The sequence below is a fragment of the Euprymna scolopes genome, chromosome 26, assembly GCF_053919585.1.
Source record: "Euprymna scolopes isolate OS-2025 chromosome 26, ASM5391958v1, whole genome shotgun sequence".
NCBI lineage: Eukaryota > Metazoa > Mollusca > Cephalopoda > Sepiida > Sepiolidae > Euprymna > Euprymna scolopes.
In genome coordinates this window covers 80,795,045-80,822,681 of record NC_136507.1, presented here as the reverse complement: position 1 = coordinate 80,822,681, position 27,637 = coordinate 80,795,045, and the positions used below count along the sequence as shown (strand labels likewise).

Sequence of the window (27,637 nt, the reverse complement as noted above, 5' to 3'; positions counted from 1 at the left end):
AATGATTTATAGCTCTATGGGTTATATAGCAAATTACAGCTCTGAACTATGTTGTAATACCATCATGTGCTCGAATGACTTATAAATTAATGAAGATAGATGCCGAGTTTATATATGTACTAGTAGGGGAACCCGGCATTGCCCGGGTGTTTGGAGGTGTAAAAGAAAAAAGTGTTAGTAGTCAGGTAGGCTTGAACCTGTGATACAGTGACGCGAAGGCAGAAAAAAATGTGAAAGAAAACGTGACATCTTACTGCTACGCTACGAGGTCATAGGAAGTGAAAAGCGTTTAAATTTAGTGATGTCAATCAAAAAGTTGACTTGCTAGCAAGTGCAGAAACGAACATTGACTGAAGGCCGGTTCAGCTTTCAGCGTTTCATTTAAACCAACTCCCCACAAAAAAGGAGTGCCCGAATGAATAACAATTGTCTGATATGAGGGGTTTCCCCCACATTGATCAAAACTAATTGCTTTCTGGACATTCTGGCACAAAAGGCCAGGAAGCTGCCTTCGCTTCCGATTAGTTTTGCTTTTATACGGAAAAGCCGAACAAACATGTGAGAGGAAGGAATAGTGTGAATGTAAATAAACGTAGATACAACGTGCGTTCGTAAATTATGGATATTATAATCTAGGGAGTATATAAAAAGTTTTAAAACATAGTACACCTCCACCCCCGAGAACCCCTGCAAAAAAAGCCTTTGCTTAACATACAATAACGCGCACACCACTTTTGCCTTTTATATATATACTAGACTACCCACGACCCGTTAGGTCAATATAGAATTCATGTATGAGCGTGACACTTGTGAGGTAAAGAAAATAGGTCGTTTTGACATAACAGAAACATTTCTATGAAAGTATATTAAAATGAAAAATCACGGGCGGATCAGTCAAACATGAAAAAATAATACTCCCTATTCGTGTAAAGTTACCTATTTTTCTGAATAATCGCTCAAAAATCGAAAATTAAACATGATTTTCCTACGAATCGAACGCGACGAAAGTCATTTAGCAGCAAAAACGCACATAACCCTACCGATGAGAAATATAAGAATGAAAAACCCATATTGGAGTCCTTCAACCAAGTTATAGAAACTTGAAATCTAAAAAGAAAATAATTAATAAAACCTGAAGCAAAAAAATAAAATCTAAATAAATAAAATAAAATAAAACTAATAGTGAAGCAGATTAGTAAATGTGTCAACAAATTCACCGTTCTCACACAACTATTTTGTATCTAGAAATGTAAACAAAATATAAAAAAAGAAGGAAGGAAGGAAGGAAAAGGGACAGATAGAGAGTAGTAGTAGTAGTAGTAGTAGTAGTCTTGGTTTTACTACAGTTGTTCTTATGTTTCTGAACGGGTTAAATTGTTTAGTTGTAACAAAATAGCGACAGTATAGTTGTAATAAAGAATAGTTGCAAAACACCCCCACTCTTTCCATGTTAAATAATAATTTTGAAATAATAACGTTAATATTTCAGTGCGCAGGTCAAAATCTGCAAAAGAAGCTATTTGTGTTTATTTGTTTACGTTGTTATGGGTTAATATTTATGCGCGCATGCGCAACCGGATGTCGTAAACTGGAAAGTGGGTTACATCCCTCGTTACAAGGTCATTTCAGTTTTATAATTATATAGATATATAGATAACCTGTAGAATTTATTAAACACAAGTAGAGAATATTATTGAATTAATTTGGGATTCCTTTTGGGATGGGCAATTTGTATAATTTATTTGATTTAATTATTTGTGGTCTATTGCCTTCACCTTCTAGTTATTTTTTCACAATGTTTTGGCTAATCATTCCTCTGGCCTTTGTCAGGTGGTTAACCGTGATGGGATAAGAATGTCAAATCCTCCAACTATGGAAGGCAGTAATTGTTGTGGACGTAGTTGGAGGATTCGACATTCCTATCTCGTCATGGTTAACCTGATGAAGGCTAGAGGAATAATTCGTCGGCCAAATCGGGAATCACGACAAGGGCAGATAACCGGTGCGAAATTGAGTAATTGTGTGCATATCTGCAAGACCTATGTAATCGCATATCAGTTCAAAAAGGCATCTACCCATACTCTCACATACAGCACCTGTTATTTCCAAATGGTCACTCATTTGGTACTGGCCAGGCTGAGTTTACCTGAAAGCAATGGCAAGAACACTTCCGAAGCTTGCTAACTGGGGCCTTACTATTACAGAAAATTTAAGGTTGTACCCAGAAGTGAGTTGAGGTTGACTGAATTTAAGTAGTTAATGTGGTTGGGACACATAGTAAACAGAAGAACCTAAAGAGAAAGAGAGGGAGGGAGGAAGAGAGAGAAAGGGAGAGAGAGAGAGAGAGAGTGAGAGAGAGAGAGAGAGAGAGAGTCAGTTTGGATTGAGGAACATGTAATGTACTCAACAAACTGACTCTCTCTCTCCCTCCCTCCCTCCCTCTCTCTCTCTCCTTTTGTCTCTCTCTTTCTGTCTATGTGGATTCATAGTTATGGTTGGTGAAAATTTAAGGTCCTATTAAAGATTGCGTTAAGGTGGACAGAATTTGAGCAGTTAATCGGGTTGAGAAGTATCGTAGGCCGAAGAATAAAGAAACAGTTTGGATTAATGAGCAATTAATTAATCTATATAGCAATTAATTAATCTATATAGCAATTAATTAATCTATATAGCAATGCACTCAACAAACTGACGCTCTTTCTTTCTTTTTCTCTCTTTTTCTTTTTTCTTTCTTTCTCTTTTTCCTTCTCACTTTCTTTTTTCTTAATTTCTTTCTTTTTCTTTCTATTTCTTTCTGCCTTTCTTTTTACCTCTTTCTTTCTCTATTTTTTCTTTCATTTTCTTTCTTCCTTTCTTTTTTCTTCCTTTCTTTCTTCCTTTCTTTGTCCCTCTTTCTGTCTTTCTTTCTTTCTCCCTTCCTTCCTTCCTTCTTTTCTTTCTTTCTTCCTTTCTTCCTCCCTCCCTTCCTTCCTTCCTTTCTTTCTTTCTTGCTTTCTTTATCCCTTTTTCTTTCTTTCTTTTTCCCTTTTTCTTCCTCTATTTTTTATTTCTCCTTCTTTCTTTCTTTCTTTCCTTCTTTCTCTCTCTCTCTCTCTTTTTTCTTTCGCTCTCTTTTCCCCCTCTTTCTTTCTATCTGTCTCTTTTTCGCTTTACATCTCTTTCTTCTCTCTCTCTCTCTCTCTCTCTCTCTCTCTCTCTCTCTCTCTCTCTCTCCTTTTCTTTCTGTCATTGCGTCCTTCATAGATTCTAGCCGGTAAAAATTAAGATGATACTTAAAATTGGGTTGCAGTTGACAAAATGCGAATATTTAATGGTGTTAGAAAGCACCGTATACAGAAAGAGGTAAACATATATATTGTAGAAATTATGGGCAAACATTTTGCTGCTCAAAGAAGTCCAGTCTAGTTTTGTATCGTGTCCAGAAGCAGAAATAATAAACAAAAAAATTGATAAACAAAAAAATTCTCTTGTTGTCGGACATGAAATCAATTAATTTTTTAATTTGCTTATCTATTTTTTAAGGATCTACTGCAAATCCTTTTCCACAAAGGTCCAACGATAAAAGGTATATTTCGGACACCGGCCAATGCAAAGAAAAAGCGGGAATTATGTGAAATGTTAGACAATGCGGAAGATGCCAACATGGCCGAAGTGAATGAAAAGTTGGCCGCTGCTGTTTTAATGGTAAATTCACAAGATAATTTTTTTCCTTTTTAATTCTTTTTTATTTCTAAAATAATGAATTTAATCAAGTTTGTATGTACTAGAGCTCGGACGATTAATCGGAATCAGAATCGGAAATCATAAAAATCGAAGTTTGGGGGGGGGGGTATCAGAGTTGAGGAACTCAAGCAGAGAATCACTGCCGCACTGGAGAATGTTACCAAAGACACTCTGCTGCGTGTTTGGGGGGAGTCTGATTACCGACTTGACGAGTGCAGAGTCACAGGCGGCGCTCATATTGAACATTTGTGAAAATTATGAAATCGGTCATAGAATCTACAAATTTTGTATTTTTTCTTTAAAAACCATCATTACGCCATTGATTGCAACCTTATATAGAAGGATAAAAAAACAGGGCTAGCTATAGGTAGTCCTATTTGGCTCATGACTATGGTGACTCATAATATGATGGGTTTCTTGGTGGCTGAGACACTCATCTATTTTAGCCCTTACTTTGGCTAGACAAGAAATTGGAAAGGCTTGGTCTCATGAATTTATCCCAACTTGAATTCGTTAAAATATGATAACATAATTTCTCCTCTTTTAGATTCTTACTTGGCCAATAGTGGAAGGAGGTGTTGAAAAAAACATTACCACTGCCAAGGAGCAATTTTTACAGAGTACTCTTTTCAAAAAATACTTTTTTCAAAGAGGCATATCACTGGTAAGGGTGTTTTTTGGGGTGCTCTGTTTTCCTGTTTTTGAGTAATGGTGGTATCCTATAAAATTTCCTTCCAGGAATAATGTTTTCTAAAAGTAGTGCTGTGTATTCTAAAAGCAATGTATTCTAAGAGCCATGTTTGAAATAATGAAATTCACCTACCTATATAATTACATTTGACAACTTTATTCGGCATTAAATAACCCAGAGATGTACAAGAAGGCGAAAGAAGCAACCTTAGTAGAAGTTAGTGCCCCAATGATGCTGAGAGGAAAAAGATAACAAAAATATCAAGGTCTTCTGTACGGCACGAAATGAAACTGGAATCTTAAGAAGACCTCTATCGTTCCTGATTGAAAATAATAAATGGAACAAATAAAAACTAATAACATATGATTAAAGAAAAGTTAAACGTTTTTCATTCCAGTTTAAAAAGTTTGTATTTTCTTTTTTAATAGGAAAAAAGTTTTTAATAAGAATATAAATACAACAAAAAAGTTTTTAATAAGAATATAAATACCAAAAAAGTGTTTAAAAAAACATATAAATACAAAAAAGTTTTTAATAAGAATACAAATACAAAAAAAAGGTTTTTAATAAGAATATCAATACCAAAGTTTTTAATGAGAATATAAATACAAAAAACGTTTTTAACAAGAATACAAATACAAAAAAGTATTTAATAAGAATATAAATACAAAAACAAGTTTTTAATAAGAATATAAATACAAAAAAGTTTGTAATAAGAATATAAATACAAAAAAAGGTTTTAATAAGAATATAAATACAAAAAAAAAGTTTTTAATAAGAATATAAATACAAAAAAAGTGTTTAAAAAAGAATATAAATACAAAAAAGTTTTTAATAAAAATATAAATACAAAAAAAGTTTTTAATAAGAATATAAATACACAAAAAAAGTTTTTAATAAGAATATAAATACAAAAAAGTTTTTAATAAGAATATAAATACAAAAAAGTTTTTAATAAAAATATAAATAAAAAAAAAAGTTTTTAATAAGAATATAAATACACAAAAAAAGTTTTTAATAAGAATATAAATACAAAAAAAGGTTTTTAATAAGAATATAAATACAAAAAAGTTTTTAATGAGAATATAAATACAAAAAACGTTTTTAATAAGAATATAAATACAAAAAAATTTTTTTATGAGAATATAAATAAAAAAAAGGTTTTTAATAAGAATATAAATACAAAAAAAGTTTTTAATAAGAATATAAATACAAAAAAAGGTTTTTAATAAGAATATAAATACAAAAAACGTTTTTAATAAGAATATAAATACAAAAAAATGTTTTAATAAGGATATAAATACAAAAAAGTTTTTAATAAGAATATAAATACAAAAAAGGTTTTTAATAAGAATATAAATACAAAAAAAGTTTTTAATAAGAATATAAATACAAAAAAGTTTTTAATAAGAATATAAATACAAAAAACGTTTTTAATAAGAATATAAATACAAAAAAAGTTTTTAATAAGAATATAAATACAAAAAAGTTTTTAATAAGAATATAAATACACAAAAAAAGATTTTAATAAAAATATAAATACAAAAAAAGGTTTTTAATAAGAATATAAATACAAAAAACGTTTTTAATGAGAATATAAATACAAAAAAAGTTTTTAATAAGAATATAAATACAAAAAAAGTTTTTAATGAGAATATAAATACAAAAAAAGGTTTTTAATAAGAATATAAATACAAAAAAAGTGTTTAATAAGAATATAAATACAAAAAAAGTTTTTAATAAGAATATAAATAAATAAATGTTTTTAATAAGAATATAAATACAAAAATAGTTTTTAATGAGAATATAAATACAAAAAAAGTTTTTAATGAGAATATAAATACAAAAAAAGTTTTTAATAAGAATGTAAATACAAAAAACGTTTTTAATAAGAATATAAATACAAAAAAAGTTTTTAATAAGAATATAAATACAAAAAAAAGTTTTTAATGAGAATATAAATACAAAAAAAGTTTTTAATAAGAATATAAATACAACAAAAAGTTTTTAATATGAATATAAATACAAAAAAGTTTTTAATGAGAATATAAATACAAAAAAGTTTTTAATAAGAATATAAATACAAAAAAAGTTTTTAATGAGAATACAAATACAAAAAAGTTTTTAATAAGAATATAATACAAAAAAGTTTTTAATAAGAATATAAATACAAAAAAAAGTTTTTAATAAGAATATAAATACACAAAAAAAGTTTTTTAATGAGAATAAAAATACAAAAAAAAGTTTTTAATAACAATATAAACACAAAAAAGTTTTTAATGAGAATATAAATACAAAAAAGTTTTTAATAAGAATATAAATACAAAAAAAAGTTTTTAATGAGAATATAAATACAAAAAAAGTTTTTAATAAGAATATAAATACAACAAAAAGTTTTTAATATGAATATAAATACAAAAAAGTTTTTAATGAGAATAAAAATACAAAAAAAGTTTTTAATAAGAATATAAATACAAAAAAAGTTTTTAATGAGAATATAAATACAAAAAAGTTTTTAATAAAGAATATAATACAAAAAAGTTTTTAATAAGAATATAAATACAAAAAAAAGTTTTTAATAAGAATATAAATACACAAAAAAAGTTTTTTAATGAGAATAAAAATACAAAAAAAAGTTTTTAATAACAATATAAACACAAAAAAGTTTTTAATGAGAATATAAATACAAAAAAGTTTTTAATAAGAAGATAAATACAACACTAACGTTTTTAATAAGAATAAAAATACAAAGAAAAAGTTTTTAATAAAAATATGAATACAAAAAAGTTTTTAATAAGAATATAAATACAGAAAAAGGTTTTAAAAAAGAATACAAATACAAAAAAGTTTTTAATAAGAATATAAATACAAAAAAGTTTTTAATAAGAATATAAATACAAAAAAGTTTTTAATAAGAATATAAATACAAAAAAAGTGTTTAAAAAAGAATATAAATACAAAAACGTTTTTAATAAGAATATAAAAACAAAAAAGGTTTTTAATAAGAATATGAATACAAAAAAAGTTTTTTAATAAGAATTTAAATACAACAAAAAAGTTTTTAAAAAGAATATAAATACCAAAAAAGTGTTTAAAAAAGAATATAAATACAAAAAAGTTTTTAATAAGAATATAAATACAAAAAAAAGGTTTTTAATAAAAATATAAGTACAAAAAAAGTTTTTAATGAGAATATAAATACAAAAAACGTTTTTAATGAGAATATAAATACAAAAAAACGTTTTTAATAAGAATAGAAATACAAAAAAGTTATTAATGAGAATATAAATACAAAAAAAGTTTTTAATAAGAATATAAGTACAAAATAAGTTTTTAATAAGAATATAAATACAAAAAAAGTTTTTAATGAGAATATAAATACAAAAAAGTTTTTAATAAGAATATAAATACAAAAAAGTTTATAATAAGAATATAAGTACAAAACAGTTTTTAATAAGAACATAAATACAAAAAAAAGTTTTTAATGAAAATATAAATTCCAAAAAACGTTTTTAATGAAAATATAAATACAAAAAACGTTTTTAATAAGAATATAAATACAAAAAATAAAGGTTTTTAATAAGAATATAAATACAAAAAACGTTTTTAATGAGAATATAAATACAAAAAACGTTTTTAATAAGAATATAAATACAAAAAATAAAGGTTTTTAATAAGAATATAAATACAAAAAATAAAGGTTTTTAATAAGAATATAAATACAAAAAATGTTTTTAATGAGAATATAAATACAAAAAAAAAAAGGTTTTTAATAAGAATATAAATACAAAAAAGTTTTTAATAAGAATATAAATACAAAAACCGTTTTTAATGAGAATATAAATACAAAAAATAAAGGTTTTTAAAAAGAATATAAATACAAAAAAAGTTTTTAATGAGAATATAAATACAAAAAAAGGTTTTTAATGAGAATATAAATACAAAAAAAAGTTTTTAATAAGAATATAAATACAAAAAAAGTTTTTAATGAGAATATAAATACAAAAAAAGGTTTTTAATAAGAATATAAATACAAAAAAAGTGTTTAATAAGAATATAAATACAAAAAAAGTTTTTAATAAGAATATAAATAAATAAATGTTTTTAATAAGAATATAAATACAAAAAAAGTTTTTAATGAGAATATAAATACAAAAAAAGTTTTTAATGAGAATATAAATGCAAAAAAAGTTTTTAATAAGAATGTAAATACAAAAAACGTTTTTAATAAGAATATAAATACAAAAAAAGTTTTTAATAAGAATATAAATACAAAAAAAAGTTTTTAATGAGAATATAAATACAAAAAAAGTTTTTAATAAGAATATAAATACAACAAAAAGTTTTTAATATGAATATAAATACAAAAAAGTTTTTAATGAGAATATAAATACAAAAAAGTTTTTAATAAGAATATAAATACAAAAAAGTTTTTAATGAGAATATAAATACAAAAAAGTTTTTAATAAGAATATAATACAAAAAAGTTTTTAATAAGAATATAAATACAAAAAAAAGTTTTTAATAAGAATATAAATACACAAAAAAGTTTTTTAATGAGAATAAAAATACAAAAAAAAGTTTTTAATAACAATATAAACACAAAAAAGTTTTTAATGAGAATATAAATACAAAAAAGTTTTTAATAAGAAGATAAATACAACACTAACGTTTTTAATAAGAATAAAAATACAAAAAAAAGTTTTTAATAAAAATATGAATACAAAAAAGTTTTTAATAAGAATATAAATACAGAAAAAGGTTTTAAAAAAGAATACAAATACAAAAAAGTTTTTAATAAGAATATAAATACAAAAAAAGTTTTTAATAAGAATATAAATACAAAAAAGTTTTTAATAAGAATATAAATACAAAAAAAGTGTTTAAAAAAGAATATAAATACAAAAACGTTTTTAATGAGAATATAAAAACAAAAAAGGTTTTTAATAAGAATATGAATACAAAAAAAGTTTTTTAATAAGAATTTAAATACAACAAAAAAGTTTTTAAAAAGAATATAAATACCAAAAAAGTGTTTAAAAAAGAATATAAATACAAAAAAGTTTTTAATGAGAATATAAATACAAAAAAAAAGGTTTTTAATAAAAATATAAGTACAAAAAAAGTTTTTAATGAGAATATAAATACAAAAAACGTTTTTAATGAGAATATAAATACAAAAAACGTTTTTAATAAGAATATAAATACAAAAAAGTTATTAATGAGAATATAAATACAAAAATTTTTTAATAAGAATATAAGTACAAAAAAAGTTTTTAATAAGAATATAAATACAAAAAAAGTTTTTAATGAGAATATAAATACAAAAAAGTTTTTAATAAGAATATAAATACAAAAAAGTTTTTAATAAGAATATAAGTACAAAACAGTTTTTAATAAGAACATAAATACAAAAAAAAGTTTTTAATAAAAATATAAATTCCAAAAAACGTTTTTAATGAAAATATAAATACAAAAAACGTTTTTAATAAGAATATAAATACAAAAAATAAAGGTTTTTAATAAGAATATAAATACAAAAAACGTTTTTAATGAGAATATAAATACAAAAAACGTTTTTAATAAGAATATAAATACAAAAAAATAAAGGTTTTTAATAAGAATATAAATACAAAAAATGTTTTTAATGAGAATATAAATACAAAAAATAAAGGTTTTTAATAAGAATATAAATACAAAAAAGTTTTTAATAAGAATATAAATACAAAAACCGTTTTTAATGAGAATATAAATACAAAAAATAAAGGTATTTAAAAAGAATATAAATACAAAAAACGTTTTTAATGAGAATATAAATACAAAAAAAGTTTTTAATGAGAATATAAATACAAAAAAAAGTTTTTAATAAGAATATAAATACAAAAAAAAGTGTTTAATAAGAATATAAATACAAAAAACGTTTTTAATGAGAATATAAATACAAAAAATAAAAGTGTTTAATAAGAATATAAATACAAAAACAAGTTTTTAATAAGAATATAAATACAAAAAACGTTTTTAATAAGAATATAAATACAAAAAATAAAGGTTTTTAATAAGAATATAAATACAAAAACCGTTTTTAATGAGAATATAAATACAAAAAAAGTTTTTAATGAGAATATAAATACCAAAAAAATTTTTTTAATAAGAATAAAAATACAAAAAAAAGTTTTTAATAAGAATATAAATACAAAAAAGTTTTTAATAAGAATATAAATACAAAAAAAGTTTTTAATGAGAATATAAATACAAAAAAAGTTTTTAATAAGAATATAAATACAAAAAACGTTTTTAATAAGAATATAAATACAAAAAATAAAGGTTTTTAATAAGAATATAAATACAAAAAATGTTTTTAATGAGAATATAAATACAAAAAATAAAGGTTTTTAATAAGAATATAAATACAAAAAAGTTTTTAATAAGAATATAAATACAAAAACCGTTTTTAATGAGAATATAAATACAAAAAATAAAGGTATTTAAAAAGAATATAAATACAAAAAACGTTTTTAATGAGAATATAAATACAAAAAAGTTTTTAATGAGAATATAAATACAAAAAAAAGTTTTTAATAAAATATAAATACAAAAAAAAGTGTTTAATAAGAATATAAATACAAAAAACGTTTTTAATGAGAATATAAATACAAAAAATAAAAGTGTTTAATAAGAATATAAATACAAAAACAAGTTTTTAATAAGAATATAAATACAAAAAACGTTTTTAATAAGAATATAAATACAAAAAATAAAGGTTTTTAATAAGAATATAAATACAAAAACCGTTTTTAATGAGAATATAAATACAAAAAAAGTTTTTAATGAGAATATAAATACCAAAAAAATTTTTTTAATAAGAATAAAAATACAAAAAAAAGTTTTTAATAAGAATATAAATACAAAAAAGTTTTTAATAAGAATATAAATACAAAAAAAGTTTTTAATGAGAATATAAATACAAAAAAAGTTTTTAATAAGAATATAAATACAAAAAAGTGTTTAATAAGAATATAAATACACAAAAAAGTTTTTAATGAGAATAAAAATACAAAAAACGTTTTTAATAAGAATATAAATACAAAAAAGGTATTTAATATAAATATAAATACAAAAAAGGTTTTTAATTAGAATATAAATACAAAAAAGTTTTTAATGAGAATATAAATACAAAAAAGGTATTTAATATAAATATAAATACAAAAAAGGTTTTTAATTAGAATATAAATACAAAAAAGGTTTTTAATTAGAATATAAATACAAAAAAGGTTTTTTATTAGAATAAAAATACAAAAAACGTTTTTAATAAGAATATAAATACAAAAAAGGTTTTTAATAAGAATATAAATACAAAAAAGGTTTTTAATTAGAATATAAATACAAAAAAGGTTTTTAATTAGAATATAAATACAAAAAAAGTTTTTAATGAGAATATAAATACAAAAAAAAGTGTTTAATGAGAATATAAATACAAAAAAAGTTTTTAATAAGAATATAAATACACAAAAAAAGTTTTTAATGAGAATATAAATACAAAAAAAGTTTTTAATGCGAATATAAATACAAAAAAAAGTTTTTAATAAGAATATAAATACAAAAAAATGTTTTTAATAAGAATATAAATACAACAAAAAAGTTTTTTAATAGGAATAAAAATACAAAAAAAAAGTTTTAATAAGAATATAAATGCAAAAAAGTTTTTAATAAGAATATAAATACAAAAAAATGTTTTAATAAGAATAAAAAAAAAAAAAAGTTTTTAATAAGCATATAAATACAAAAAAATGTTTTAATAAGAATAAAAATAAAAAAAAGTTTTTAATAAGAATATAAATGCAAAAAAATGTTTTTAATAAGAATATAAATACAAAAAAGGTTTTTAATAAGAATATAAATACAAGAAAATGTTTTTAATAAGAATATAAATACAACAAAAACGTTTTAATAAGAATATAAATTAACAAAAAAGTTTTTAATAAGAATATAAATACATAGCAAACAGAATCCTGAACAGAAGCGTGTGCTCCATCCCAACTATTATCAATGGACCTGAGGTAATCTCGTCAGCATCAGACAAAACCAAACTCTTTGTCAAGAACTTTGCAGCTAATTCTACCCTTTGCGACCAAGGCCACCAACCCCCAATATTTCCTCCTGTATCAGAAAACACGCTATGTGATATACGTATATCTGTATGTGATGTTGCCAAGCTAATCAAAAACCTTGATTCCAGTAAAGCAACTGGCCCTGACGGAATTCCAATTATAGTACTCAAAAAACTTCAACCTGAACTAGTGCCCATAGTTACAAAACTGTTTAAACGTTGTCTTAAGGAGAATATAAATACACAAGAAAAGTTTTTAATTAGAATAAAAATACACAAAAAAAGTTTTTAATAAGAATATAAATACACAAAAAAAGTTTTTAATAAGAATATAAATACACAAAAAAAGTTTTTAATAAGAATAAAAATACACAAAAAAAGTTTTAAATAAGAATATAAATAAAAAAACGTTTTTAATTAGAATATAAATACAAAAAAAGTTTTTAATAAGAATATAAATACAAGAAAATGTTTTTTAATAAGAATAAAAATACAAAAAAAGTTTTTTAATAAGAATAAAAATACAAAAAATGTTTTTAATAACAATATAAATACACAAAAAAAGTTTTTTATAAGAATAAAAATACACAAAAAAAGTTTTTAATAAGAATATAAATACACAAAAAAAGTTTTTAATAAGAATAAAAATACAAAAATGTTTTTAATAAGAATATAAATACAACAAAAAAGTGTTTAAAAAGAATATAAATACAAAAAAGGTTTTAATAAGAATATAAATACAAAAAAGTTTTTAATAAGAATAAAAATACAAAAAAAGGTTTTTAATTAGAATATAAATACAAAAATTAGTTTTTAAATAAGAATATAAATACAAAAAAGTTTTTAATAAGAATATAAATACAAAAAAAAGTTTTTAATAAGAATATAAATACAAAAAAAAAGTTTTTAATAAGAATGTAAATACAAAAAAAGTTTTTAATTAGAATATAAATACAAAAAAAAGGTTTTAATTAGAATATAAATACAAAAATGAGTTTTTTAATAAGAATATAAATACAAAAAAAGTTTTTTAATAAGAATATAAATATACAAAAAAGTTTTTAATAAGAACAAAAATACAAAAAAAAGTTTTTAATAAGAATATTAATACAAAAAAAAGTTTTTAATAAGAATTTAAATACAACAAAAAAGTTTTTAATTAGAATATAAATACAAAAAAGTGTTTAATAAGAATATAAATACACAAAAAAGTTTTTAATGAGAATAAAAATACAAAAAACGTTTTTAATAAGAATATAAATACAAAAAAGGTTTTTAATATAAATATAAATACAAAACAGGTTTTTAATTAGAATATAAATACAAAAAAGGTTTTTAATTAGAATATAAATACAAAAAAGGTTTTTTATTAGAATAAAAATACAAAAAACGTTTTTAATAAGAATATAAATACAAAAAAGGTTTTTAATAAGAATATAAATACAAAAAAGGTTTTTAATTAGAATATAAATACAAAAAAGGTTTTTAATTAGAATATAAATACAAAAAAAGTTTTTAATGAGAATATAAATACAAAAAAAAGTGTTTAATGAGAATATAAATACAAAAAAAGTTTTTAATAAGAATATAAATACACAAAAAAAGTTTTTAATGAGAATATAAATACAAAAAAAGTTTTTAATGCGAATATAAATACAAAACAAAGTTTTTAATAAGAATATAAATACAAAAAAATGTTTTTAATAAGAATATAAATACAACAAAAAAGTTTTTTAATAGGAATAAAAATACAAAAAAAAGTTTTTAATAAGAATATAAATGCAAAAAAGTTTTTAATAAGAATATAAATACAAAAAAATGTTTTAATAAGAATAAAAATAAAAAAAAGTTTTTAATAAGAATATAAATACAAAAAAATGTTTTAATAAGAATAAAAATAAAAAAAGTTTTTAATAAGAATATAAATGCAAAAAAATGTTTTTAATAAGAATATAAATACAAAAAAGTTTTTTAAGAATATAAATACAAGAAAATGTTTTTAATAAGAATATAAATACAACAAAAACGTTTTAATAAGAATATAAATTAACAAAAAAGTTTTTAATAAGAATATAAATACATAGCAAACAGAATCCTGAACAGAAGCGTGTGCTCCATCCCAACTATTATCAATGGACCTGAGGTAATCTCGTCAGCATCAGACAAAACCAAACTCTTTGTCAAGAACTTTGCAGCTAATTCTACCCTTTGCGACCAAGGCCACCAACCCCCAATATTTCCTCCTGTATCAGAAAACACGCTATGTGATATACGTATATCTGTATGTGATGTTGCCAAGCTAATCAAAAACCTTGATTCCAGTAAAGCAACTGGCCCTGACGGAATTCCAATTATAGTACTCAAAAAACTTCAACCTGAACTAGTGCCCATAGTTACAAAACTGTTTAAACGTTGTCTTAAGGAGAATATAAATACACAAGAAAAGTTTTTAATAAGAATAAAAATACACAAAAAAAGTTATTAATAAGAATATAAATACACAAAAAAAGTTTTTAATAAGAATATAAATACACAAATAAAGTTTTTAATAAGAATAAAAATACAAAAAAAGTTTTAAATAAGAATATAAATACAAAAAACGTTTTTAATTAGAATATAAATACAAAAAAAGTTTTTAATAAGAATATAAATACAAGAAAATGTTTTTTAATAAGAATAAAAATACAAAAAAAGTTTTTTAATAAGAATAAAAATACAAAAAATGTTTTTAATAACAATATAAATACACAAAAAAAGTTTTTTATAAGAATAAAAATACACAAAAAAAGTTTTTAATAAGAATATAAATACACAAAAAAAGTTTTTAATAAGAATAAAAATACAAAAAAGTTTTTAATAAGAATATAAATACAACAAAAAAGTGTTTAAAAAGAATATAAATACAAAAAAATGTTTTAATAAGAATATAAATACAAAAAAGGTTTTAATAAGAATATAAATACAAAAAAGTTTTTAATAAGAATAAAAATACAAAAAAAGGTTTTTAATTAGAATATAAATACAAAAATTAGTTTTTAAATAAGAATATAAATACAAAAAAGTTTTTAATAAGAATATAAATACAAAAAAAGTTTTTAATAAGAATATAAATACAAAAAAAAAGTTTTTAATAAGAATGTAAATACAAAAAAAGTTTTTAATTAGAATATAAATACAAAAAAAAGTTTTTAATTAGAATATAAATACAAAAATGAGTTTTTTAATAAGAATATAAATACAAAAAAAGTTTTTTAATAAGAATATAAATATACAAAAAAGTTTTTAATAAGAACAAAAATACAAAAAAAAGTTTTTAATAAGAATATTAATACAAAAAAAAGTTTTTAATAATAATAAAAATACAAAAAAAAGTTTTTAATTAGAATATAAATACAAAAATTAGTTTTTGAATAAGAATATAAATACAAAAAAGTTTTTAATAAGAATATAAATACAAAAAAAGTTTTTAATAAGAATATAAATAAAAAAAAAGTTTTTAATAAGAATAAAAATACAAAAAAAGTTTTTATTAGAATATAAATACAAAAATGAGTTTTTTAATAAGAATATAAATACAAAAAAGTTTTTAATAAGAATATAAATACAAAAAAGTTTTTAATAAGAATATAAATACACAAAAAAAGTTTTTAATAAGAATAAAAATACAAAAAAAGTTTTTAATAAGAATAAAAATACAAAAAAAGTTTTTAATTAGAATATAAATACAAAAAAAAGTTTTTAATTAGAATATAAATACAAAAATGAGTTTTTTAATAAGAATATAAATACAAAAAAAGTTTTTAATAAGAATATAAATACACAAAAATGTTTTTAATAAGAACAAAAATACAAAAAAAAGTTTTTAATAAGAATATAAATACACAAAAAAAGTTTTTAATAAGAATATAAATACAAAAAAAAGTTTTTAATGAGAATATAAATACAAAAATGAGTTTTTTAATAAGAATATAAATACAAAAAGTTTTTAATAAGAATATAAATGCACAAAAAAAGTTTTTAATAAGAACAAAAATACAAAAAAGTTTTTAATAAGAATAAAAATACAAAAAAATTTTTAATAAGAATATAAATACAAAAAAAGTTTTTAATAAGAATAAAAATACAAAAAGATTTTTTATAAGAATATAAATACAAAAAAAAGATGGTTACGAGAATATAAATACAATAAAGGTTTTTAATAGGAATATAAATACAAAAAAAGTGTTTAATAAGAATAAAAATACAAAAAAAATATTGGAGTATAGATTTCTGTTTGCAAAACTCAATCAAAGCCCCGCAAAAAAATTAAAAAAAAAACAGAAAAAAAAAATCAATAACAATTTTCCTCTGTAAACAACCAAATCAAACAATATGAATAATATTTGAATAAAGATTTGATATTTGACTATATATAAAACTTAAAACATAAAAACCATTACCAACACAACTAGAATCGGTATTAAATAATCTTAAAAGGGTTGATATGCCGTAAAGCAAAACAACCAAACCAAACATCATGAATAAATTTTTGAAGATATAAAGAAGGTTCTTTAAAATATTTTTCACCCCAAACAAGACTGCAAAATCCTACCCCTTCGCTGAAGAGGTCCATACATGCACTTCTGCATGAGAGTACAGTCAGGAAAGCAGGAGACCAGAAGGTTTTCTGGCATGTATGGATCTCTACAGTGAAAGGGTGGGATTTTGCGGCTTGTCAGGTTAGTCGGAATATTTATTGCCAATTGGATGTAAGGGGTTACTATTTGGGATCTTGTCAAACAAGGGACTGTGGAGAGTTGAGTAGCGAGATTTTTGTTCATATTACATTTAAACTTCTGCATGCCAGTACAGTAAGGGAAGCAGGAAAGAGGGAGGGAATTCCAAATTCTAGTAGTCCTAAGCATGAAACTGTTAAAGTAAAAAGCTTTATTGCATCTAGAGACCTCAACAGTGAAGAAGTGGGATTTTGCTGCTTGTTGGGTTAGTCGGGAATATGTACATGGAGGAGAGACAAGTGCTATGAGCTCATCAGAGTACATTTCGTTAAAATACTTGTAAAACAGGAAGAGGTTCATACGTTTTCCAACAGTATTAGCATGCAATCGATTTGATAGAATTTGAACTTTAACCCTTATCCCTGGGTGGCTTTTTGCCTCGATAAGTGGCGACTTATTAGTTAAAAAAAAAATGTAGTAGAATCTGTTTTCAAATATTTTTACTCCATTATTACAGGAATATCTGCGAAGTATTCCGCAAGGACTTTTGATGGAAGATAAATATCCCGATTGGCTTGAGACTGGAAGACTTTTGAACGACACAGAAAAACTGGCAAAAATTCAGAGGTAAATATATTTTTTTGTTTTTTTGTTTTGCCTCCGCTCCAGACAAGGGATAAAACCACTTGATGTAAGTGTCACATAGTGCATATGAGTGCGTGGGAAAGTAGCAGCAGCAGACGAAGTTTTTGGCCGATGTAACCTCCAACCTGCTTCAAGTGTAATGCGTTAAACTCTGGAATCTTTCAAACGATTTTAACAGCAAGATTCTTCAGTTCGACAAGCTACACCTGAAGAAGGTCGGAGGTTACTGAAAGATTGTCGATATATATATTTTTTTCTGGAAATTAATCCCTATTTTAGTCACATAAATTCATTTCAGTTAAGAGCAAACAACTTGGAAATTGTGTCCGTGTTTCTTTCACAACGAAACGTTGGCTTATCCTCAAAGCAGTGTAGCAGAAAAAGATGGTTAGGATTTGAATTTCTTCTTAACAGTCAACGTTCTATTATTTCTCCCTCGCCGCCGTCGTAATTCTACTTTTTGTTTTCTTCACAACTTACAACAACCTCACGTGTACGAAACAATCTCATGCCGCGACCCCCCCCCTACAAAAAAAAAAACTGCGTAAATTTGCATTTATATTCTTATTTTTCGTATCGAACAGATTTCGGGTTTGAATTCCAGCGCTTCTCTACAGAGGACACATGCCAACCATTGGCGCTTATTGCTGTGGTTCTCCACACCGTGACTAAAGTTACGCTGGCCGAAACGTTGTGCAATTAGCACTCAAGATGAGAACAGTAGTTTGAATAATTCAAATAATACAAATTATCAATCCTCATCCCAAAAATTCAGAAATACCAAGTATCTTCATATTGGATTAGTACATAGACCCGCGGCACACCAGAAAAAGTGCTAAGTCATAACTAGGGCTATGACAAGAGAATATTCTTATCATTGTTTTTGACTCTCGAGTATATATCTGACACAGTTAGACACAGTTAATCAAACGTGAAGCACATCACTCCATATAAAACGATATGATATAAACTGATATATACTTAGTAATTGTCTGTATTTTTGAGATGAGGTGTTTTCATTGATTGAGATTGTCGGACTGACTTCCTCATCTTGGTTGTTATAGTCACAACGTTTCAGCCGTTTTGCCCTCCGGCCTTCATCAGGTGTTTTGTATCAAACTAGTGACATATGGCCGAGTGGTCCTAGACGTATCAAAGTTTACAGTTACCCAAGGGTGCTGAGTTCAATCCTGAACGAAGGCAGTGAAAAGTAACATTCAAAACAGAGAATCAGCAACTATGTCTCAGAGCCTAGCTGGAGTTTGAACACGGTATCCCCGTAATAATAATAAAGGGTTGGGTTCGAGACTTCTAACAAACGGTTCCCCAGTTCGATACAAAACACCTGATGAACGCCGAAGGGCAAAACGGCCGAAACGTTGTGACTATAACAACCAAGATGAGGAAGTCAGTTCGACAATCTCAATCAATGATATATACTTGATAGTCAAAATAATGAAAAGAATATTCTCTTGTCATAGACCTAGTTATAGGTGACAGTTTTCGGCAGATTAAGATGTTATAGTCAGTAAAGACGATACTAAGAATACAATTAAGAAGTATTTAAGATTTTCACTCAGTGGTAGTGGATGAAATGCGAACAATTTATTGCTGGGGATTAAATAAAGAATCCAGTTCGATATTCCAGAGAGATTTTTGAGTTCAAAAAGGTGCACATGAAGAAGGTCATTTATTAAAATTCTTTTTACGTGGATAGAAAAAGAGACTAAAGATGGCTCAAAGTTTTTAATGTTTAGTTTTGGAGAGTAATATGTAAGGTGACGAGCATGCACAGAAGCGTTAAAAAATTGTATGCCAATATCTTAATCGAGTCTACCTACGGAGAAAACGAGTTCATCCAAGAGCTACAAAAAGCTAATGACAGAGTCGATCAGGGAGTGACTGCCGAGGTTTCTCTGGCACTGTGTCGTTTCAATGAAGTTCAGGATTGTATCAGGTCATTTTGACAGTTGTTCAGGATTGTATGGATGAAATTGTTTGGAATCATGCCAGGCTATGTTGATAGAAGTGTTTAGTACAATGTCAGGTGATATCGACGGTATGTTCCTTGTTGAGTTGTGTACAGAGAAGCGCCCGGTTTATGTTTATTGTCCAATTGACATGACGGTTGTCGCAGCTATACTGCCATGTGTGATAACAATTTTGTTTCCATCTCTCTTCTCTTGTGAAGCCACAGTTTACACATGAGAAATTGACTAGTATTCTCTTAAGTAATTAGTTATCTAACTTATCAAGGATAAATAGGTTGACGCAGTGAACTGAGAACTTAGATGGACATTTCACTTTTGGCGATTATCAAAGTTTTCTTTCAGTTATTATAGCATTATTGGCAATGTGCCCTGTGCAAATCCTATAGAGAGACTGACTGAAACCTTAATTTTCTTGTCAACCTTAATATCCGTGACATCATGCATCATGTCACTTACCTGTTTTGTTGTCGCTTTTTACACAAGAGTCACCACATATCAAGGCCAGAAGGCCACAAAAGGAGGAAAGGTAATGTGTGTGCCTATTTGACCTCACCTAACCTTACATCTCTTCCTAACTCGTTTCTATCCATTTATGGTTGATGGAATGAGAGCACGCTACCCCTGTGGATCAAATACAGGGTTCCATTTGAAATTCCGTGCAGATTTGCAAGTTCAAAAGAATGATTCCCAAGTTCGACAAGGAGGTTGCATCGACTGAAACGTTGTGAAAATAACACGAAAGATGAGATATCCAAATAATACAGATATTTTTAATTTGTTCTTTTCAAAAGTTATTATGCTTTAGCAGCAATATTCGTTCTGATTCAATTAATGGCTTCAGCTTTTAGGCAAATAGTGTGGCAGCCGAAAACAAATGTCAAAACTAAGGAACCATAAAAGAATGCTCGACTAATCGAAACACACATGATCGACGCTTAACTGCTTAACATCTAAAATGATTTCTGTCGAGTAAAATATGTCACTTCCTTTATTGAGCTCTCTTGGACTGCCAAGAGCATCTACTTTGCATAATAATGTGCGTTTGACTATCACTTCAAAAGCAAACATTTCCAGGTTCGCTTCCACATGAACTACTTTTTCCTTGCAACAGGCGCATGCCAGTTGTGGTCGCTTTATTCTTCAATCTCTCCATGCTGTTACCCGTAATTAAAGATGCAAACTTTTGTTTTTTAAGTGTAATATGAGCACAAATTTTATTTCATTTCAAGCTAGGCTGAAAAACTGCTGAAACAGCTCGTGATATCAATGAAGTGTTTGGTCCAGGAACCACTACTGAACGCACAGCACAATGGTGGTTTAAGAAATTTCATGGTGGCGAGGAGAGTCTTAAATCTTGAATCAAGCAAGATTCCTTGAATTTGCATTTCTTCTTAAGACCCTTTCCCCTTTATATCTTTAAACTTAAAATATTTTCTAGAGTCGAAATCAATGTAAATGATTTGAATCAAAATTACAATAAAGATTCTAGACCTAAGGTTTAGTATCATTATATCTTGATTTTAATCTTCATAAGGAGACACAAAAGTGTTCTATTCCAATTAATTTTACCTGTCCTAGAATTAGTAGCTTAGCGATTATCAAGATTGATTGCTCTATTTAATTCCGGTTTCTGGTGCTGATTTTGCTGGATAATTAGACATGGACAAGCCGATAAGAAAGCCGTTCTTAACATGGTGAAAGAGGTGCTTTCGTATATCAAAGAGGAAGATAATCATTAATTAGAAGAATTAGAATAATTGCTTGTCACCATTGTCCATTATGCGGATCAGAAATCGGAACTCAAAAAGAGCAAACAGTCTAGGTATTTTTTCTAGCATAGAAAAGTATATTAAATAGTCACACTTGTTTATTTTCTTTTTCTTCTGTCCAGTTTGGTGGGCGATTTGTTGCCAGGCAACCGGCGACTTTTGCAGCAACTTATGTGTGTATTTTACTTCATCAACAAGAAATCCTCAGAAAACCTGATGTCAGCCCCAAACTTGGCAACATGTATCTCCCCGAGTTTACTCGGCTCAAAGCAACCGGAGCGCCCGAATGATTTGGCACTGATTATGGACGTGGTCACTTACATGATTGAAAACTACCAGCAGATCTTTGGGGAGGATGTACATTCATTGTTCCCATCAGCGCCACCTGAAAGAATTCAAGACGATTCAGATACGGACAGTTTTCATAGCAACTTAAGCATCCAAGAAACCGGAGGTTGGTATCTAGAATGAATAATTTAAATTCTTCTTGAATCATTGATTTATTTATTTTTTTTTTTTTTGTTTTTCACTCCCCCCCCCCCAAACAAAGTGTGTAGCAGCTTGGTCGTAAAGGGATACTATTTGTGATCATCTAACAGGGAATTGTAGGGATTTGAGTCGCAAGACATCTGTTCACATTACAATTAAACTTCTGAATGTCAGTACAGTAAGGAAAGCAGGAAACAGGGAGGGAATTCCAAATTCTAGCAGTTCGAATGAAGAAACCATTAGAGTAGAAGGCTCTCCAGTATCTAAAGACTTCAAGAGTAAAGGGGTAGAATTTTGCTATCTGTCGGGTTAGTCAGTACGTCGGAGGGAGCACAAGTGCTACAAGTTCACTAGAGCACATTCCATCAAAGTATGCAATATTGCGGCCATAGTGCAGAGGTTGAAGCTTAGCTGATAGTGTGGGACCTATTAGATTTGAAATTGACCTACTAGATTTTTTTTTCGACCCTATTTAAAAAGAAGAGACTAGTGGAGGATGCACCAGCCAAGATGTGGCAACAATACTCCATGTTTAGGTTCATTGTGTAAAGATATAAGATGCTCTTTAGTGAGAATAATTTTGTAGCACAGTAAAGAAAACCCGCATTCTTTGTAACAACATGTTACCTGTAAATTTTAGGTTGACGAGTTTGAAGATAGGCTCTCAGGTAGGTTTATATTCTGTCAAGTCAATATTTTTTCTCTGCAGACAATAAAAGTGTACAGTTCGTATGTATGGAATCAGATTGGTCAGTTTATTTAGATTTTGTTAGTTTTTCAGTCTATTTATTGTAAATCTTAAAAAAAAAGTAAACTACTGAATTAGTTTCTCAGTGTAGCAGCAGAAGCAACAGCAGAGAACTGTAACCAATAAAAATTTCTCGGTTTCTAAACAAATTTGTGATCCAACCGATCGTTGTGGAGACGAGTGAGGCGATAGGTCACACCATGCATGACTTTCTCAACAACCTCGGTCTATTAACGTTGCATCACACTGGATATGTAAGATATCAACGGATATATACTCGAGAGTCAAAAAAATGAAAAGAATATGCTGTTGTCCTATTGCTACTGATTATCAACGGCTGGCAGGAGAGTAATGTTACGACAGCTTCGGGTGGCAAAACTAGTGCCACTGTTTTCATGTCAAAGGTTAACCAATAAATGCAGAAATAATGATAATAATAATAATAATAATAATAATAATAATAATAATAATAATAATAAATAAAATCATGTTCATTTCACCAAACGTTCTTAATCATGACCTAGTATTATTTCATCATCAAAATCTTGAAATTATGATTTCTTAACATTGTTCTACATTCAAAATTTGTCTTTCTGATTAAAATTAATCGTAAAACAATTGTATCAGCTTGACAAGAAAGTTCTTGCGGTCAAGTTTGAAATTCAGATGAATATATCTCTGCTCAAACAAAAATAGCTGAAACCACTGTTAGTAATTTTCCCCACTCTTTATCTGTGCCTAAATCAAAACGTAGATTCCATGATCAAAGCTTCTTTCATAGAAGTGTACACCTGTGGAACTCTCTGCCGTTTGCCTGTTTCCCACCTGACTACAACTTGGATATCTTTAAGTCCAACAACCTCGGTCTATTAACGTTGCATCACACTGGAGACCATCTTAAACTGACTTGGATTTATGAGCGCTTTTCTATCCCCAATATTCCTGGAAAATAAAAGTTCTTGATAAACCGCCCCCTTAAGTGAGACACTTTATCAGATCTCCATTATTAATGATTACTACGATATTGTCCCATTGCGATAACCCTTATCCCCGAGTAGCCTCAGGGCCTTGATAAGTGGTGACTATCATGTAAAGAAAAAAAAATCAAAATAAGCACCACTAGGTTCAACACATTTCTGCCAACGCAAAACAAGCATATTTAAGCCGGTAACATAAAAATCTTGCGTTCTGGTTGTGATGAAGTTGCTGAAGGTGTTTTTGATATCGCTTAAGCATTTAAAGCATTTCTCATGCAGAATATTTGTCAAGATGCTTGAAAAAGTGGTAGTCAGTAGGTGAGAGGTCTGGAGAGTATGGCGAATGAGGCAGAGTTTCGTAGCCCAATTCTTTCAACTTCTGCAGGGTCGATTTAGCAACGTCTGGTCGGGAATTGTCGTGGAGGAGAATTGGACCTTTTCTGTTGACTAATGCTGGGTGTTATTGTCAAAGTTTCTGATGCATTTCATCCATTTGTTGACAGTACTTCTCTATTATAATGGTTTCGCCTGCATTCAAAAACTGTAATGGATGAGACCGGTAGCAGACCATCAGACAGTCAGCATGAGCTTCTTTTGGTGCCCCTCTGGCTTCAGGGCCGTTAAGCTTCATCGGTGTGTAACTACTGAGCTGAGTGTAACCGGTTTTCGTAAAGAACCCACTTTTCATCACAAGTTACAACCCTGTTCAGAAACGGGTCGTTCTTGTTGCATAAAAGAGACTTCATAACGGCGTTTCTCTTGATTGTCGTTCAATTCATGAGGCACCTATTTATCAAGTTTTATTGTCTTTTCAATCTCTCTCAAGTGGTTGAACATCGTCTAATTCAGAAGCAAGTTCTTGAACAGTCGCTCGTGGATTGGCTTCAACTTAGGCTCTTAATTGAGCGTTGTCAACATTCGATGGCCGACCACTATACTCATCATCTTTAAGACTCTCGTCGCCGCCATGAAATTTCTTAAACCATAATTGTGCTGTGCGTTCAGTAGTGGTTTCTGGACCAAACGCTTCGTTGATATCGCGAGCTGTTTCAGCAGTTTTTCGACCTAACTTGAAATGAAATAAAAAAGATTGTGTGAATTTGCTTTTTCCCATCTTGTATCCAACGTTCTGAAAAGAAGAAATAATTGTTTTAAAACAACTGTAATTTAAACGGATTAGCTAGAGTGAAAAGCTCTCTCTTTAAAATGATATAGAAAATAAAAGTATTATAGCGAAAATTTATTTGAAAATACATCATTTAAAATCCAATGTAAAAATTCTGCAAGAACTTTCTTCTCAACCTAATATGTATTTTAACTCAGTAAATGTTGTGCTTCTCGATGGAACGGTTACTTAGAATTTAATTTTTGTTTCTTCTATTTATAGGTTTACAACAAAGCGATAATTCTTCACTTGACAGAGATTTAAGCAATGCCGAGACAGAAAGTTCAAATTCGCGTTTGTCCCCCATTAGCAAGGTGACCTCCGACCGGCTGTCTGACCAAGAATTTGGCTTTACTGAGCCACAATATCCCAGAGAGCATGCCACAAATATGGATGAAAAGATTCGTTTCAGAAAGAAATCACCCTATAAAAATGACAGTCAGGAGTCAGAGGATTCAACTGGTAGCTTGGCTTCAAACAGTTCCACCCGTCCGATTCCACCACCCCGGAAGCATCGGCAAAATCTTGTTTCCAAACACATGTCAATGACGTCAATTGATAACATGGCACCGTTGCTCCATACCAAAAGAGAGAGTTCCTCACAGTCTGAAAACGATTTACACAGTTGTACACCAAATTTACCCAGGGATAGTAGGAAATTTCCAGTCTATGTTAGTAAAAATGTACATTCGATGCAAGCCAACAGGAAACCTATAATAATGATAGCAGAATGTCCATCCTCAATAGTTGCGACAACGAAGCCTCACGATAAGTCTGGAGAAGAAGAGCTTCAATTCATCTCTCGTAATTATAACCACGAGGAATCTCTCAACAGAGATCAAAGTAGAGTTATCCACGAAAACCCTGGACGAGTGATGCTCTTGGATGCTACCGAGGAACAAGAGCAGAAATTGGTGTCGCAGCATCACTTCCAGCATCAACAGAAGCAACAACAGAATTATAGGCACCCGCATGTTTCTGAGAGAAAACACCTGCCTCTTGCTCCACGGAATTCTTATCCTTCTACTCCAAAGACAGAAATACAAAACGAAACGGAAATAAGACTGGCCCTCTTTCACAACGAGAACAATCCAGATTCCACAAAGAAATCGTCCATGGAATCTTCGCCAAGACTCTCCTACGATCGAATTCAGAGAAATTTTCCATTGTCGCCGCCACCATGCGTTCTTCTGCAAAACATTAAACCACGTGTTAACGCTGGCAGGAATAAACTAAACAGTACAAAGCCTGGCAGAAATCTTACGACACATGATGAAGAATTCAGCAAGGAATCGGTATCCACTGAAGAATTAGGCACAAACCCCACCTCAAACTTCGGCAAAAATCCAATGACCTACGACGTACAACTTGTCACTTCTTCTCCTAAAACTAAAAAACTGGTGAGAAGCGAGCGGATACCGCTAGATTACAGAATAGAAGAACAACCAGAGAAACGTCTCCTCTTGAAAGAGATGCCAAATATAAATATGGAAGGAAGCTATTCTTCTCCGCCGCCTGATTCTGTGGGCGTTCCGCGAAGACCAAAGCAACCACCATCGTACAAAGAGGCCATGGATCAAAAATATCGGCAGCAACAGAGAAGTTCTTTTGCAGAAAACCTTTATATGGAATCTCTGAAAGAATTCGACAATGGTTCCAACGATGGCAGCTTAAAAATTCCACAGCCTGAAGTATCGGTTCCGAATCTTATGAAACGTTTCGATCCGAAATTAAACAAAGCTAATAAGAAAAACGCTTTGAACAAAAATAACAATTGTAGTAATAATAGTAGCAGAACTAATAATGATACTACTACTACTACTACTACTACTACTGCTGCTGCTGCTGCTGCTGCTGATAATAATAATAATAATGTGACGTTTCGGAAAGTTCTTCAAGATAATCAAAAGAAAAATCGAAGAAAAACAATGCTTCCTAATGAAATTTCTTCTTCAAATAGACTCCAGGGAAATCTGAGCAAATCGGAATCAAATCTGAACTTTCTGTGTAGTGACGATGAGTCCAAGAGTGTCGAGAAGCGGCTTAGGGTTGTCGGCGCCAAATCGCAGCACAGAACCGAGAGTTACACAGAACCTAGTCGAAGGACGTCGAAAACGACTGAGACTAAACAAAACCAGGAAAAGGGTCAAAGGAACGGCAACAATTCAAACTACGTTTCGCGTAAAAAATCACTCACGAAAACGCAGTCTTCAGACTTCGGTGCTAACCAGGAGAGAACTATGAAACCTAGCAACAGAAACAGTAAGGAACTAGTATTACCCTGGAGTGTATCAGAGATGATTGGCAAGTTCGCGACGTCAAATACTGAACCTTCACACTTGCGCAATCACATCAAATAAAAACGAAATGCAGTTTGTCTTTTTTTTTCACACACATACACACGCGCACACATGTATTTCATAGCAGATATATGTGCATGCCTTATAAATATATACAAGAAATAATGATTTTATAAAACGAACTGTATATAGTTAAAGTGAAACTTATAATATAACAAGTCGTTTAGGTTCAACTATACGAATTAATTGCAAATCGCCGTGTGAAAGCTCACTATTCAATATACATTAAGTAGAGCTTAGTAATACATCTTTTCAAT

General features: G+C 27.2%; 1 protein-coding gene across 2 annotated transcripts in view; it reads left to right on the top strand.

Moving 5' to 3' along the window:
* Nucleotides 1–27,637, top strand: part of LOC145248219 (uncharacterized) — a 501,013-nt gene that overhangs the window by 472,238 nt on the left and 1,138 nt on the right. For both annotated transcript variants that reach the window (XM_080110085.1, XM_080110086.1), the window contains 4 exons: nt 3,523–3,684; nt 17,754–17,863; nt 21,764–22,095; nt 25,243–27,637. The exon at nt 25,243–27,637 is cut by the window's right edge and continues 1,138 nt beyond it. In XM_080110085.1, coding sequence (XP_079966211.1) covers nt 3,523–3,684; nt 17,754–17,863; nt 21,764–22,095; nt 25,243–27,380 — 2,742 coding nt within the window. In that variant the 3' untranslated portion in view covers nt 27,381–27,637. The remainder of the gene's footprint in view (nt 1–3,522; nt 3,685–17,753; nt 17,864–21,763; nt 22,096–25,242) is intronic.